This window comes from Cyprinus carpio, chromosome B15 (assembly GCF_018340385.1).
Source record: "Cyprinus carpio isolate SPL01 chromosome B15, ASM1834038v1, whole genome shotgun sequence".
In the NCBI taxonomy this organism is placed as follows: Eukaryota; Metazoa; Chordata; class Actinopteri; order Cypriniformes; family Cyprinidae; genus Cyprinus; species Cyprinus carpio.
In genome coordinates, this window is record NC_056611.1 from 22,676,253 (window position 1) to 22,693,025 (window position 16,773).

Below are 16,773 nucleotides of genomic sequence, written 5' to 3' on the forward strand. Positions count from 1 at the left end.
CTCCAACTCTGCCAGTAAAACTCACATAAAAACTTTAACACAAACATGCATATCACTTCTCCTGTGATATGATGACAGAAGGTGAGATGCCTTGACGATGATTTGAATTATTTTGAATGAGTCTTATCTTTGTCTCCAGGCTCTTCCTCTCTTTTAACACTTTCTTCCCCTCTTCTTTCAAACTCTCTCTCTCTTCGTTCACTCTCTTCTCCTCCTCTCTCAGCTTCCTCATCTTCTCCTCAAACAGCCGCAGCTCCTCCTCAAACTGCTCTTTCTCTTTCGCCAGTCTGTCCGTCAGTTCAGCATGCTCTCTCTGCTCCAGTTCTTTCTGCTGCACAGCCTCAGTCCCGCCAACCACGCCACACTCAAAACTCTGCTGCTGAGACAGTGATACAGGAAGTGCAATAAATATGTAAATAAGCATTAAAGGAATAGTCGGCCCAACAAAGAAAACTTGCTGAAAATTTACACACCCTCAGGCCATCCAAGATGTAAATTAGTTTGATTCTTCATCAGAACAAATTTATCATTACATCCCTTGCTCACCATTGGATCCTTTGCAGTGAATGGGTGCCGTCAGAATGAGAACAGCAATAAGAGAAATTTGAACTTCAAACCATTGCTAAAAGTCCTCTATTCATAATTTGGCATTCTCTTCATTTCTTCTGAATCAGGAGAGAAATACCAATCAAGCAATTTACAAGCAAAAACTGATAAATAGATGTGTCGGTGGATTTCGATGTGAGGGGGGAGGACAGGGGATGGACTTATTATTATTAGGAAGTATTATTATATAACGGACTGTTTTTTTATGTTAATTGATGGACTGGAGTTGTGCGGATTACTTGTGGGATATTGTGATGTTTTTATCAGCCGTTCGTACTCATTCTGACGGCACCCATTCGCTGCAGAGGATCCATTGGTGAACAAGTGATGTAATGCTAAATTCTCCAAATCTGTTCCAATAAAGAACCAAACTCTTTTACATCTTGGATGGCCTGAGGGTGAGTAAAATTCTCGATTTTGGGTGAACTATTCCTTTAAGAGTGTGGAACATATTACTCTATCACATTCTAGATAAACATTTTAGATAAACGCACTCTGAGAAAAATTGCCTCACCCACCTTTTTGACATCATAATCACTTGTAAGAGTTTGGGGTGGAGCTTCTCCCTCGAGGAGGAGGAGATTTTGAACTTCAAAGCAGCTGTCTTGGATTACTATAGCAGCCTTCAAAATAACAGTATGATATGTAGAAATTATACAAACCAATAAACATTAAGATGCTATTAAAAGTTAATTACTCACACCTGCAGACTGTAGAGCATGTGGATTAAGTTGTGAACACCCTCTGCTACCTTGATTGGTAGAAAAAATGCAAATATGCCATTTACTATAACCATAAATGCTGAACAGACAAATAGACCATATTTATGATATAAGAGCAGAACATCTTGATGAAATTATTGATAAATTCATCATTACCATAAATTGTTCCACTGAATTTAATAGGACAATTTGCATACAAATGTTTTACAAACAATTGACATAGAATGGTTTTTGCTTGTGTTTCAAGAATAAGTTCACATTTATAGTAAATTGCTTGCAAAGGTGTTTACCTTTAAATAAGTCTGGTAGGCGGGGCTTATTGGGGCAACTGTGAGAGGCCCCACCCCTGTTCCTACCAAAGCACTCCTCCTGCTCCGACTTGGCAAATTTTGTTCATTATCTGGACAGAAATATATAAAATAAAATAAAATAAAATAAAATAAAATAAAATAAAATAAAATAAAATAAAATAACAAATCTAATATATTTGACAGCCACTGATCACTGGTTATTTTAAAAAACTAGCTAAATAACTTCTTTAAATAACTCAAATTAAGTCATAGGTTTATGGAAAAAACATGAGCGTGAGTAAATGACAGACTTGTATTTATTTATTGTCAGAAATACTTTTGTAATGTGGTTGTAATTACAGTAATTTGAACAATAATGAAATCGTTTTCTGTTGTGCAACACTCTGAGGCCCCGTTTACACTAGTGCGTTATCGTTTTAAAATGACGTTTTAGACTGAAAACGATCCTCGTCTGCATTTCAGAAACGGTCTCCGTTTACACTACACAACCTAAAACGCATGTCATGTGACCATTCATGCAGGTACAGCCATAGATATGAATAGGTAGATCCCCTATTATTTAGATCGCGGACACGTCTACGTGCTTGGAGCGATCGAATGGGGGATCTACCTATACATCTATGGGTACAACAATGCACATGATGTTATTGTTAACACAACCACAAAGAATACAAAAAAAAAAAATGGGAAGCCACACCATAATATTCAAAAGTCTCCATTTTGGTCCATTTACACTGAAACGCAACCCCAGAGTTTTCAAAAAAAAAAATATTCCTCAGCGCTTTCAAAAGTCTCTGTTTTCGAGGGTCGAAAACGCCGGAGTAGTGTAAACGATAGGCGTAACCGTAGCAAAAGTTATGCGTTTTAAAACAAAAACGCACTAGTGTAAACGGGGCCTGAGTGTTAGTAATGTGATTACTCACAGTTTGCTCTTTCCTGGCCAAAGTTGTCATGGTTACTTGGTGACCATATGCAAGGAAAAAGCCAAGTCAACAAAGTGATAGCCAGCTTCACCACTGGGAAAGAGATAGACTCTGGTGAAGATCAGTAAAGCCTGACTGTTTGTCTACAGAGAGCAAGACAGATTGATTACCCTCTTCCTGTGCGTCAGTCAGTAATGCGACGCCCTGAGGGGTGTTTTCAGGGTGGGGTTGAACGAGAAGACGGCAGTTACCCAGACTCCATCTACCGGTCCCTCTACAGATCTTTAACTTCTCCTCAATAACAGAGCACAGCTGCAGATCCAGAGAGAACAGCGCCTCTACACACACACACACAAGCAATCAGACATAACGAATAATAAAGTCATAGACAGTTGGATGGATGGATGTGTACCTTGTAATTTCTGTATCTTCTTCAATTCAATTTCCCCCTCATTCTTCTTGGTCTTATCATCAGGAAGGCTGAAACAAATACAAATATACACTGTTTAAAGGTTTAGGGTTGGTAAGATTTATTAATGTTTTTGAAAGAAATCTCTGCATACTGCATTGATTTAATCAAAAATACAGTAAAAACAGTAATACTGTGAAATATTATTACAGTTTTCAGCCATTACTCCAGTCTTCAGTGTCACACAATCTTTCAGAAATCATTCTAATATGCTGATTTTTTTTGCTCAAGAAACATTTCTTATTATTATCAGTGCTGAAAACACTCGCGCTCCTTAATTCTTTTGTAGAAATGGTGACATTTTATAAAAAATAAAAAAAACAAAGAAATCTTTTTTAACATTATACCTGTCTTTACTACCTCTTTTGATTAATTTAATGCATACTTGCTGAATAAAAGTATAAATTTCTTCAAAAAAATCTCACTTAACCAAACTTTTAAATGGTAGCGTACAGACTTATAAAGCACTCTCTAGGTCTAACGCACCTATCAGCAGCCTGTCTCAGCAGTGTCATCCACATGTTGCGTTCCTCACGAGTCTGTGTGTGTATCTCGTACATCTCTGGCCCCACAGAGCAATCGCCACTGATCAGAAATAATCCTCTCTCCTGATTGGCTATTTCCCTCACAATGAGCCTTTGCAAGGGCATCACAGATGACTTCTGCTCCTGAAGACATAATATATTTAAAACTGAATTCATATTCTGATTTCTTAAGTGCACAAACACTTGCTCAGGGACAGAAAAAACACTATATAATGTATATATTTCTGTACCAATGCAGCAAAGACAAACTTCTGCTCTTTCTCCTGAAGGAAAGCCAAAACATCTGTGAGGAGCAGCGCAAGAACATCTGTAAAAGAGAGAAAGAGACACTTGGAATGGAATTAAATAATACATTAGTGACAAAAAAAATAGAAACACACATGGCAGTAGGACCTCTCAGTCTGCCAGAGGTGGTCCTACAGGTCAGTGCGGAAGAGTGTGTGAGAGTTCGGTGTGTTTTCTGCAGGTCCTGCTTGCTGAAGATCTCTCCGTTCTTCAGGCGGGTACAGCTCTTGTTGTCTAGGCGACTTATGATATCTTGTAGTTTCTTTGCACGCTCGTAATCTCCCACACATCGCTCCACCTCCTCTATCACCCCCCGAAGACCCTCCAGTGCCACTGCAATATCATAGCGCTCAGCACTGCTTTCTACAGGAGTGACAGCACAGCACAGGATAAGTGATCACTCAGATCACTCTGGGTGTAATTATGAAATAACAGTTTGCAAAATTTTTTTAAAGAAAAAATTTTCATACGTATATTTTACTTTTATTATATTACTTTACACGAATGACCAGTTAAATATGAATAACATTTTTTTTACACCTTTTATATTTTGTATAGTAATTGACATGAATAATGATAATTATTAATAACTAATATTATTTATTTTTATATGTATTTATATATTTATATATTATATTTATATTTATATATTATATTAATAATAATAATAATAATGTTCACGATAATATCTGACCCTGGACCACAAAACCAGTCATAAGGGTAAATTTTTCGAAATTGAGATTTACACATCATCTGAAAGCTGAATAAATAAGCTTTTCATTGATGTATGTTTGTTAGGATAGGAAAATATTTGGCAGAAATACAACTATTTGAAAATCTGGAATCCGAGGGTGCAAAAAAAATCGGAATATTGAGAAAATCGTCTTTAAATTGTCCAAATGAAGTTCGTAGCAATGCATATTACTAATCAAAAATTACGTTTTAATATATTTACAGTAGGAAATTTACAAAATATTTTCATGGAACATGATCTTTACTTAATATCATAATTTTCATTTTGACCCATACATTGTATTTTTGGCTATTGCTACAAATATACCCCAGTGACTTAAGATGGTTTTGTGCTCCACATATATTAAAATAAATTTTTATTAATATTTAACTGAACATTCAGTTTAACAAGTTCTGCAAAGATGGATTTACCGCCAGTGTGTTGGAGTCATACATAATAATAATTATTAAATTAATTATTAAATAATTAATATTTATTGATATAATTAAAATTATTAAGAATATAATATTATTATCAATAATTCATTATTTAATTAATTAATAAAATAATTAAATTATTATTTAATTTAACTTAAAAAAATAATAATTTGTATAATTTGTTAATTATACAAATTAATTTACATTAATAATAGCAATGTAAATTATATTATATTCATTTAAAAGTAATATTTAGTCATAAAAAACTGATCTTCAATAGCAGTTTACCAACTTCTACAGAAACAGATTTACCATCAGTGTGTTGAAGGAGTCTCTCTATCAGAACAGGGTACTTGGTGATTCTCTGGGTAACAAGCAACAGGAATTCTGGGATTTCACGTCGTTTTATGACAGAGTTGGAACTCTGCTGCTGTAGAGGCAACAAATATGGTCATCGCCATAAAAATCAAAGTTTTGTATGTGTTAGTATGCGTTAAATCAACTTACTCTGAGAAATAACTGTAGTTTCCTGTTGCTCTGTAGTAGTTGCTTATACATTTTCAGTGCTTCTGGATGTCGACTGCAGAAATCACCGTACAGTTCTATCATCTGAGAAGCATTTCGGCCTGCAAACTACATACACAATGATGTTAATGAACCTAAGGTAAGAGTTGTACTTGTTCAGCCACAATATGTAAACTGATCAAATTCAAGTCTTCAGATGTTTAGGTTGTCACATGCCTGCTGACACAGAATATCACCAATTTGTCTTATGATGTAGTTCTTGTGCGTTCCTGGGTGAATAGACACGCGCTGTCTGGTCTCCATGTCTATAAGAAAGTTTTTGTGCAAAGCTAAGAGCTCATCCAGCCTGGGGAAAATCTGAGCGATCACGTCCTGCTCTAGCTGCACTTCCTCCAACAGTCCCCGCCTCAAAACATCAGCCATAACAGAGAGAGTCTGGATGTGGTGAAATTCTGTCTGCATCAGCTCTGTGACAAACACATCACTTACCAATCAAATTAGGCTTAACTAAAGCATCCAAACTTTTTAAACACCAGTGTATCATGAATGATCAAAAAACATATCAACAATCTAAAAGGCTTTGCAATCACTGACCATAAATGATCTCCTGTCTCTTGACCACCTCTCTGTCCAGTGTCCTACTGAATTCAGTGTCCCCGACAGCGCTCCAAGATTCAGCAGAGTAGTCAAACGATACGTGAGCTGAAGAATCAGTAGAATCTGGCAAAGAGATAGTAAAAGCTAATTAGGGTATATGCGTGATTTGGAAAAACTACAGTTCAGTTAAAAATCATGTTATTTGACATCAATAACAGCGGATGCCACTGGTTCCAATCATCACTGATTGACAAAAATAAAAAGAATCATACACAAGTCATACTTTTAAAAATTTTTACATTCATGGCTTTTTTATTATTTTTTGAGCTCAATAGCAGGGTTATGATAGTTAACTAAAACCTAAACCCATTTCATTTCACCACTTGAAACAAAATATAAAAAACTAAAATAAATATTATAAATGTAATATACATAATACAAATACATTTAACATACTATTTATACATTTATTCAATTGAATGAATTTAGTTTATTTAATATATTGATCTAAATGTATTCATATAAATGTATATTTAATTTATTCATATAAATATATTTGATATCAGCTATCAGTTTTATATCAGATAGTTTCAGCTTAAACTATCTGTTAAATTTCAAGTTAGAATTTAAACAAAAATTGATAAAAACAATATAGACATATTTAAAAAAAAAATACTGAAAATGACAAAACACATCAAAATGATTAAAACTTTACAATTAAAATGAAAAGGGAAAATATAAAAACTAGTAAAATTGAGAAAAAACTATAAAAGTATCTCAATGATACTTAATTTTATTGTATGGAAAAATCAGGCAGAAAATTCTGCACCTTTTGATTTCCACACAAGAAAGTAAGTCATACAGGTTTGGCGTGACTGGCTGAACTCACTGGAGTTTGGGTTTCCAGAAGAACAAACAATAAAAGACTTGCTTTTCCGTAGCGTGAAATCATGGCCACACCCCTCACTGTTACTCCGCTTTCTGAAACAGAAACATACAAAGCATCTCAAAATCTAAACATTAGTGACATACAGACAAATAAAGTTTATGGAAGAGATAAACAAACCTGTGTGACATGCTGTTGTTGTCGTTGACCAGAGACAAAGATGGAGAACTCTGACTTGACGAGTCTGTTCATGAAATATACATCATCATCACATGAACTCTACATGACATGGTTGGTTATGATATAATATCAGAATAACACGATTGTCTCTCTCACATAGTAATTTTGAAGAGTCAGTGCTTTGTAGAAGTGCCTGATGAGGATTCTGTGGGTTATGGAAATAAATGCAATCACATATCATAGTTTCAAGCACACTTGTAAGTGAAGTGTCATATGTTTAACACACAAACACAAACAATCACCTTTACACACAGAGGTGCAGAATCACAGCAGGTCTTATCATTCATAATCATGGAGCAGTCTGGACAGGAAACGACATCATAAAGCCAGTATATTTACATTTATTTCACATTTTTATGTATGTAAAAATATATTTCTGTACAAGAAACACACACTTACATGTGCACGGCTGTGGTTCATCACCATCAGCTCCCTCACTGACATTACAAGCTGCTTCAACACGCGGCTGTGGTGAGCAGAGCTGATGCAAAGCTGAGGAAACCTCTGCATTTACCTGTGAACAAACACATATTACAGCATGCTTCCTCAGGATATATCGTCTAATTATAGAAATCACCATCAATCATGCCATCTTTTGATGACAGTGGCTGACAGGAAGTTAAAAAAAGACTATGCAAATTCACAATTTTTTTTTAACAAAACTGTTTTGTAACATTGTAAATACAGTACATGTTTACACAGCCAGGCTAAATGGAAATAATGAATAAAACATACTGTATACATTGAACATATACTGAAAAAAATTTAAATATATTTTGTACTATAAAATGTACTATATATATACTTCACACACAATAAAAACATTTCCTATATATTTTACATATGCTTTATCCTATATTATCTATTTTTGGTTTCTTGTAATTTATTGATTTAAAAATACACAACACAAAATGGCAAATTATATATGTAATTTTCCCCTAAATTTTCCTGATCTGTTGTGGACATTTCTGCATATAAAATACATTAAAAACACATCAAAGGTTTTATTTTTTTAAGATTTCCATTTAACTTAAGTATGATAGATTATATAGCGTCTTGCAGGGTGCAATAACTCACTTTTTTCTATAATTGGGTAATCACTGGTATTGGCATTTTATTTTAAGTATTTGACTTTAATGTATGTGTATGTAGATGTTTATAATGTGTATTTGTACATAACTATGTATGGATATTGTATATTTCTGTGTATATATGTACTTATACATATATATATAGGCATTTATCATTATTGTGTTTTTTTTTTCATCATCATCATTATTTATTTACTTTATTTGTTACTTATTTGCTGGCATGGGGTGGGGGGTTGTTCTGTAAAAACGTGAAAAGCTTTAAATAAAAAATATTTAACTTAAGTATGATGCACAGGACAGGACGTCTCTTTTACTGTCTTTCTCTTACCTTGTTTTTTATTTTGGTGTTCACCATCCGGCTTCTGAGAAAGCTTAGTGTTCGTCTCACTTTATATTTCTCTGTCTCACTTTTGGATGTAGGGATGAACTTCTCTTTCTCTTCTTCCTCTGACTCATTACAACACATACTAGGAATTTGGAAATAAATAGTGAAACAGTCAAGAATCTAAAATAGATATATAAGAACAAATTTTATGCACAAATGTCGGTATGCATGGGTGTGAGAGATCAAATACCGTCTGATCTCTGCGGATGATTCTTCATCACTGCAGGGAAACAGCTCTAGAATCATAAAAAAACAAAACATCCTTGCAAAACTAGCATGCTTTATTTTGTACACATCTCAATCTGTCTTGAATACACTAATGCAGATACACACAGGGGAAAAAAGAGTCGAACACACCGTCCTGTGGACTACAGATGGGTAATCTGTCTGGGACAGGAGAGTTTTGCTCAGATGACGTAGAGTCTGATTCAAACTCAAAAGAGTCAAAAGATTCCTGAGGATAAATTGACTAATGAAAAAATGATTTTTCGTTACATAAAGTATTGCATGAAAAATGTTGAATGCATAATAATTCTAGATACTTTATGAATAAATCTTCACCTCACCTGATCCTCACCAGCCTGCAGAGTGTTGATGCTGTTTGTTACAGTAGCACTGGAGTCAGTGAGAGAACTGGTTGTTGAATCAGTATGAGTTGTGAGTCCATCTACTAAAACAGAAGAATTAATTTGGAAATCAAGATACACAAGCATGCAGCATTGGATATAAGATTAGATAGTCGAAATTTTAACAGAGGTTTAGGGAGAGTCCTAATACACTTTCTGTATGGGAAATGTTAAGAACATTGTTCATTATCAGTCTAACCATTTCATTTTACCTTCTAACAAAATTAAATGTTCAACTTTATTAAAAAAAAGTTCTTTATTACTGGGAGTCTTGTGAATGGTTCAAAAGTTGCCCCAGGCAACTAGCACCTAATAGACCTTTTTCGACTTTTGTCAGTAGACAAAAAGCATAGGCCTATACATTTTGAACATTTATTGTACATTTGAAAGCAAATTAACAATATAATTACAGAAGCCATAAAATAAATGAACTGATGTACAGATAAAACATTACCTGAGTCGTCAGATGATAAAAGTTCCTCATCTTCATCGTGACTGGAATTGTTAAACCACACCTAAAAAAAAAAAAAAGCAAGACTAAAATTTAGAAATGAAATTTTACAACAAACAGTAAAGCTATCCAACGACACTTTCCACTAAGTGTTGGCGAAGCTGCAGGATGAGTTGACACTTGCTACAACGTTACATTTTATTTGACAATATTTCAGCAATCAGGTGGCATTTCCCATATGCTCTTTCAGCTTTTTGGAATAATATTATCGATGCCCGATTCGTTAATGAATTAGTTGAATCACAAGAACTCGGTTCTTTTAAATGAGCGGTTCTCAAAATGTACGGTTCGTCTGAATGATTCGATTTGTTCACTTACAGAGTGAGTCATTTGGAGTGGTTTCGCTATTCTGTCTGATTGAATCATTTACAGTTCACTCGAGTCACGACTCATTGAACTTCAGTATCATCTTTTACGAGGGTCCTAATTTGTAAACGCTTCGTGTATATCTTTTGGTCGACTTACTATTGATGTTTAAGGGAAATGTCGAGAACATTCTTCATTATTAGTGTAATTATTTAATGTTTTCCTACTAAAAAAAAAATAAGAAAGGTTCATGATTCTATACTAAATCGTCTGGAGCGGTTTCTCGCTCATTATTTTTTTTCCTGTGTAACTAGCTAATTTCTGAAAAGACTAGCTTGTCATCTAGCATATCTAATTTTTCTGTAGAGTGTTAGTACTTTTTTGTAACTAAATATTTCTGTCTGTCACAGCCACTTACATTGTGAAGCAGAGAGTATGGTGATCCTTAATAAAAGGGGAGAAATGTGAGAGAGAAAAGAGAAAGTTACCATCACTACTATATATTCATCAGGTACTTGAACTAGATAATATTCAGTCAGCCTTGTGAATGTAATTTTCATAATCAAAGGAAAAACATTAACCTGAGAATGAAAACAGAGTGTTGCTTTCAGCTCTTCTCTCTGTATCCACTCTCAGAGCTTTGATCTGGGATTGTATAATACACAGAGTGAAAAAAAAAATGTATTATCTTTTTCCTTCTTCAAAGCAAATTCAGCACTGAACTGATTCCAATCCGAAGAATTTAAATTCATTCCGTTTTATTTTAATGTATCGTTAATATCTGTGACCTTTAACCTCTATTATCTGACCTTGTTTAGCAGAGCAGAGTCCTTCATACACTCTTGCAGCAGTAATATGGATGACTGTAAGGTTTGTGTAGTAGTACAGGACTTGGATACACACACAGAGAGAGACAGCATCCCAGAGGCGTGGCTAAACCTGAGGAGGTGGGATTTACCCGCCCACACTTGGGACACGCCTGCCAGGGGCGTGGCTAATGGGTTAGGAGGCCTGCAAGAGAGAAAGTGTAAAAAAGAAATAGTGTTAAAAAAGGGTTAAAAATATTTGCACCCTTTGTGTTAGGGGTCATTTTGACCAGAATATTTTTATGTTTAAAATTAACTGCACAGATCAAAAAAAAAAAAAAACTTTATTATTTAGTTTTTCAGTGATTACTTGACTTTTTGCATACCGAAGTGTAAAATAACTAAAACACTGTAAACATTATTGAATATTATTTGCACAGGAATAAGGATACTTTACTGCTTGAAGAGTTTTATCAGCATGTGCTGATTGGTCTGTTGGGCCAGCTGAAGGGGCGTGTCCCCATCCTGATTGGCTGAGTGGATAGTCATCAGGGCGCCAGGTTGACAGAGAAGGAACTCAGAGACGCTCACAAAGCCCAGACGCACACACACATGCAGGAGAGATTCTATATGCACACAAACACACACACATTAACAAATAGTTTAGTTTAGTTAATTCATTGCATAAATGCATTTAGATGACATTTATTCCAATTCTTCTGTCTCTGAAACTCCTTCAGTGACAGTACACTTTGGACATCCTCATTAATGGTCACCACGGTGACCTCTAATCCAATTAGGACTCAGCATTTATAATTCCACTGCTCATCTCCGGACATTTGTGTCATCTGGATGTGAAGCAGGAACAGTGAAATCTGATTACACACACACATCCATACAACACGCGGAAGCAGGTGCTGCATTTTCCTTTGCTGTCATGCACACACACACAAACACACATGCATACAATAAATGACAAACACACCTTGTGATGGCTGTCCGAGAAGATTGTGAGGGGTGTGTAGGTTGGCTAGGGCAAGTGTGACTCTTTGATCCATATCTACCCTTGCAGAGCTGTCATTCAAACCATATCGACCAATCAGATGTCTGTGCTCAGTGGCGCTGAGACAGTCGCTATGGGTAACCAGGTATTCAGCCAGCTCCTGCGCATCATCCTCCACGTATGTCAGATGAGACACACCCACACACATCACAGCATCATCTGTATATATATACGCTCGGACACGCACCATCTCCGGCTGGTTATGACCTAAACGCAACAATGGAAACACAAAGAAAGTACTAAATACACTTGCATGAGCTGTGTGAACATTATCTTGCAAACTGTGGGAGCAGAGTAAAAAATTTTTTTTTTTTAAATCTTTACTATGATTTATGTTATATTATATTATATACCCTAGGACAAGAGATATAGAGAATGGATTATATTATTTTACATTATATTATATTATTTGTTTATTATAGCTTTTCACCTGGAACAATGAAGTAGAGCATGTTGTGAACTTTAGTTTGCAGAACGTGTATTAGAGTTGAGCCCTCTAGAACCACAAAAACGGATCAGTGCAAAAACCTTTGCTTGGCCCTTAAACACACACGCACAACATTTAGAACAAAAATAGAATACTTTTATATATTTCATTGTAGACCTGCATAGTAATTATTTTTCGTAAAGCACATCAACAATATTTTCATCTTAAAAACAGGCAAAGAAGACAGGAAAAGTGTTACTCACATAAATAGGAACCTCTCTTCTGCTGAGCTTCATTGTTTCTTCAACCTTCAAAAAAAAAAAAAAAAAAAAAAAAAAGGGAAGAAATGGCTCAATTTACCAAAAATTAAAATTCAGACATGAAAAGTCATATGAAATGATGAAGTCACCTAAAAGACCAGAAAGGATTGAAGTCGCTCATTCAAATGAGAGCTGAAATCTAAAAGAAACAGAGAATATGGGAGGAGTGAGTGAGGGGCAACAAGGATGGGGAGGAGAAGAGTAATGAAACACAAAACAGGGACAAGAAAGATAAATGACAAGCAGATAGGAGTGAGGGATCAGTGGAAATGATGAACATGTTTAATAATTACTGTCCCGTATCCTTTTGTCATAAAACTGTAAAATATTTTTTTCTTGATGACACGACACAGACTTAACCATGCAAAGAGGCAAGCATCTATCTATCTATCTATCTATCTATCTATCTATCTATCTATCTATCTATCTATCTATCTATCTATCTATCTATCTATCTATCTGTCTGTCTGTCTGTCTGTCTGTCTGTCTGTCTGTCTGTCTGTCTCGTTCGTTCTATCTGTCTATTCATGCAAAAAAAAATAATGTAAATGTATCGTCGTAGTTGAAAACACAACACAGAAGTTGTTTTAGTAAGAGGCTGTCTGCTACATTTTATTTATTTTTTTTTTATTTTAATTTTTTTTTCAATCAGCGCAATCTTTTGGACAGCACGATCCTTAGAAAAGTTTTTTTTTTTAATCAACTTTCCAATCAACATTTGTCCACAAGAGGCCGCCAGCAGGTACATTTATCCCACTATTCCTCTTTGTCAGGCAAAGTCCGGACGAGAAATATATTTTACCATGTTCTCTTGCTTTGCACACTCATAAAACATTCACGTGGAAAAAAAGCGTTATTCAGTATTTGCACTGCATATGTAAATATATATACAATATATATAACGTTCGTTATCATATATGGAAAGAAGTCAGAAGTCAGAAAAATCTTTTTTACCAAGCATGTGTACACACACAAGGAATTTAACTCGAAGACAGGAGCTTCTAGTGCAGCAAGAAGCTGCAAAGTAGGTGGCAGCCGTGAAAATGAATATGAAAATACAGCCTATGCATATAATAGGCATATAATACACATAAAAGTAAAATGTTCAACAGTTTAGCTCTTGCTCAGTGGACTGGAGAAGAAAGCCATGGCAGTGCAGTGCATGCTGGGACCTTTTACTGTCTATGGCTGGGACTGAAAGAAGTCTTTGAGCTGTGAACTTTCCCCCATTTATCCAAACAACTCAGTCCCAGAAAACCTGCAGTCTGCAGCTGCTACATATGCTGACCTCTATACTGCACTCTCACACACACACACTCACACTAATGCAAACAAACACACGTACACACACACATGCTCTGTTTCTGTTTACTTCTATACCCTACACCAGTCCCATGACCCCTCTTCTCACATTCTCTGTCTTCACGTCCTCCATATCTGAGGGGTTGCAGGATAGTTTGGAAAAAAAAGTGAACAGAGGTTTGCAAAGATTCCTTAAGGTTTTTTCTAATCTAAAATCACATGCAAGGGTTTAAACATTCCTGGCCTTTTATTCACAGAAAAATGAACTGTTGATCTCTCTCTCTCTCTCTCTCTCTCTCTCTCTCTCTCTCTCTCTCTCTCTCTCTCTCTTTAAAACCCTGCTGCATTCTCATTCCAAACTCTATATCTTCTATACCTAGTTATACTCAATACTCATAAAACTCCCTCTCTGCTGCCTTCAGTTTTTTTTTTCTTATGTTTAAGGAAGCCATATTTCCAGGAATTTTTCTGCGTCCGTTCCCTGCTTGTTTTCAAAATCCTTGCACAATCGTATCACTCACATAATTCCTAATCCTGTGACATGTTTAAAGAATCTAAATGAAAAGTTACGTAAAATATTTACACTAAGCACTGAGATTAGGAACTGCACTGTAAACATTCCGTGCGACATATTTGTATCTGTCCGGCTCTCCCTGGACGGTTCCCTTCTGTGTAGCCTGTGCATGGAATTTAGGACAGCCTCTGATCAATGGATTTTTGAAGTGAATGTTTTGTCTTAGTTATCACAAGAAGTGACCTTTTACAAGTTGCACTCAGCAGAAAACAGCAGTGTGAGGTAAACACACAATTCAGGGTCATTCTATGGGTGTTATATATAAAACACAAACAAAAACATGAAGAAAAAATACAATTTCATATTATATTTTGAGAATGATATAATATGGAATATTATCAATAATTTATTTTGTACATATATATAAAATACAAAATACAACCAAAAAACAAAAACATGCAAAAATATGGTATTACATATTTTGAGAATAATATGGGGTACTAATAAAGAAATTATATTATTATATTATGCCTTAAATATTATAATAAGAGTAATATAATAGATAATTCATATTGTTATACTATATATAAAATACAAAAATATGCCTTAAATATTATAATGAGAGTAATATAATAGAGTCATATTGTTATATTAAACAATATTAATTACAATACAGTTTTATTTTGTTTATATTATATATGTGATTATAAAATTTTATATTTAAGTTATTTTTTATTAAAATATTTTTTACAAAGTGTATTTTTGTATTTTGTGTAGTGAACAACTGATATGTGAGTTAGTATTTAGATTCAATGTCAGTTCATTGTAATATCAAGTTATGTTTTGAAACTTTCAACCTTATTACATTTTGATAACATAATTATATTAAAGACTATAGAATACCCTTAAAGGGACTTTGATTATATCCTAACACTTTTAAAGCATGTATTCATTTAGCTTAATTACACAATGTAATTTAATAAACACACTCTTGTTTGGTTTCATAAAATGAGCCTTAAAATGTTCTGCAAATGCTTAATTAAAAGATAAACAGAAAGACTGTAAATGCTTATAAAGTGAACTTAGAGACATTAATCAAACATCAAAAGGACAAACAAAAGGGTGAGAAAGGGAGGTGTTATATTTGATTGAGGAATTTGATTTTGTATTTAAATGGATTTAGTTTGATTTAATCAAACTTATATTTAGGTGTTGATAAAAGTAAGTTTACATAAGGCTTTCAAAGCTGAAATGCTTGTTTGACAGGCTCTTCCACTGTCTCTGTATCTAAACGTAATGTGCAAGAAAGACTTACAGATCTTTCATCTGATAAAAAAGACACTGAGTCAGTCTGTCTGAGTGAGTCTGGAAAGTTAGACCAACTTTAATGGCTTAATATAATATATGCAGGGTCACATTCACATGCATATGGCTTTTGTGGAAATGTGCTTGAATGGAATGGAAATGGGCTTCACAGCATGTGTCCTTTGGCAGCAAATGAACCATTGCTAGAATACAGGCTGATACACACTCGCAAACACACAAAGGTGGCTTCCTAAACAGCCCTTCACAGAATAGGAGGAAATGGGTGGCAGTCCTGCTGCAGGATTACATCCGTTTTAAAGCACCGCACACACACACCACAATACTGAGTATATCTGTATTACATCAAATGACTAAAATTGACAAGCTGTTTACATTAATGATAAACCTAGTCTGTGTGCAACTGAACAAACAAACATGCAATTGTTTAAAAAAGGTTTCTGATATAGATTTCTGGGCAATCTGAGCTGAAACTAAAGCTACAATAAGGTTTCATTAGTTAACATTAATTAATGTATTAAAGGGATACTCCACCCCAAAATGAAAATTTTGTCATTAATCACCTACCCCCATGTTATTTACTTGGCAGTCTATGGGACAGTCACAGGCCTCCCGGTTTTCATCCAAAATATCTTAAATTGTGTTATGGGTTTGGAACGACATGAGGGTAAGTGATTAATGACAAAATTTTCATTTTGGGGTGGAGTATCCCTTTAACTAACATGAACGAACAATGAACAATACATTTATTACAGTATTTATTCATCTTTGTTAATGAAAACACAGTTGTTAATTTTTAGTTAGTTAATTCACAGTGCAT

General features: G+C 34.7%; 2 protein-coding genes across 3 annotated transcripts; both read right to left on the reverse strand.

Moving 5' to 3' along the window:
* Nucleotides 1-48: 48 nt before the first annotated feature.
* On the reverse strand, nucleotides 49-5,679 carry LOC109098013 (rho guanine nucleotide exchange factor 28-like). Of its 2 annotated transcripts, none has more exons than XM_042739854.1 (12): nucleotides 5,539-5,679; nucleotides 5,344-5,461; nucleotides 3,970-4,224; nucleotides 3,807-3,883; nucleotides 3,518-3,699; nucleotides 2,975-3,042; nucleotides 2,733-2,900; nucleotides 2,563-2,655; nucleotides 1,619-1,728; nucleotides 1,310-1,357; nucleotides 1,125-1,229; nucleotides 49-376 (listed from the first exon to the last, which is right to left on the reverse strand). In XM_042739854.1, exons 1-12 carry the CDS (start codon nucleotides 5,638-5,640, stop codon nucleotides 53-55), a joined length of 1,650 nt encoding a protein of 549 aa, XP_042595788.1. In that variant the 5' UTR covers nucleotides 5,641-5,679; the 3' UTR covers nucleotides 49-52. The 2 variants fall into 2 exon arrangements, with proteins under 2 accessions (XP_042595788.1, XP_042595787.1); XM_042739853.1 differs by having other exon boundaries at nucleotides 49-379.
* Nucleotides 5,680-7,017: 1,338 nt separating this feature from the next.
* LOC109111590 (rho guanine nucleotide exchange factor 28) lies at nucleotides 7,018-12,573 on the reverse strand. The gene is made up of 15 exons (XM_042739855.1): nucleotides 12,498-12,573; nucleotides 11,990-12,274; nucleotides 11,462-11,630; nucleotides 11,008-11,209; nucleotides 10,780-10,843; nucleotides 10,617-10,642; nucleotides 9,836-9,896; nucleotides 9,322-9,422; nucleotides 8,946-9,209; nucleotides 8,699-8,837; nucleotides 7,679-7,793; nucleotides 7,522-7,580; nucleotides 7,376-7,424; nucleotides 7,220-7,283; nucleotides 7,018-7,134 (listed from the first exon to the last, which is right to left on the reverse strand). Exons 1-9 carry the CDS (start codon nucleotides 12,517-12,519, stop codon nucleotides 9,072-9,074), a joined length of 1,068 nt encoding a protein of 355 aa, XP_042595789.1. The 5' UTR covers nucleotides 12,520-12,573; the 3' UTR covers nucleotides 7,018-7,134; nucleotides 7,220-7,283; nucleotides 7,376-7,424; nucleotides 7,522-7,580; nucleotides 7,679-7,793; nucleotides 8,699-8,837; nucleotides 8,946-9,071.
* Nucleotides 12,574-16,773: the final 4,200 nt, after the last annotated feature.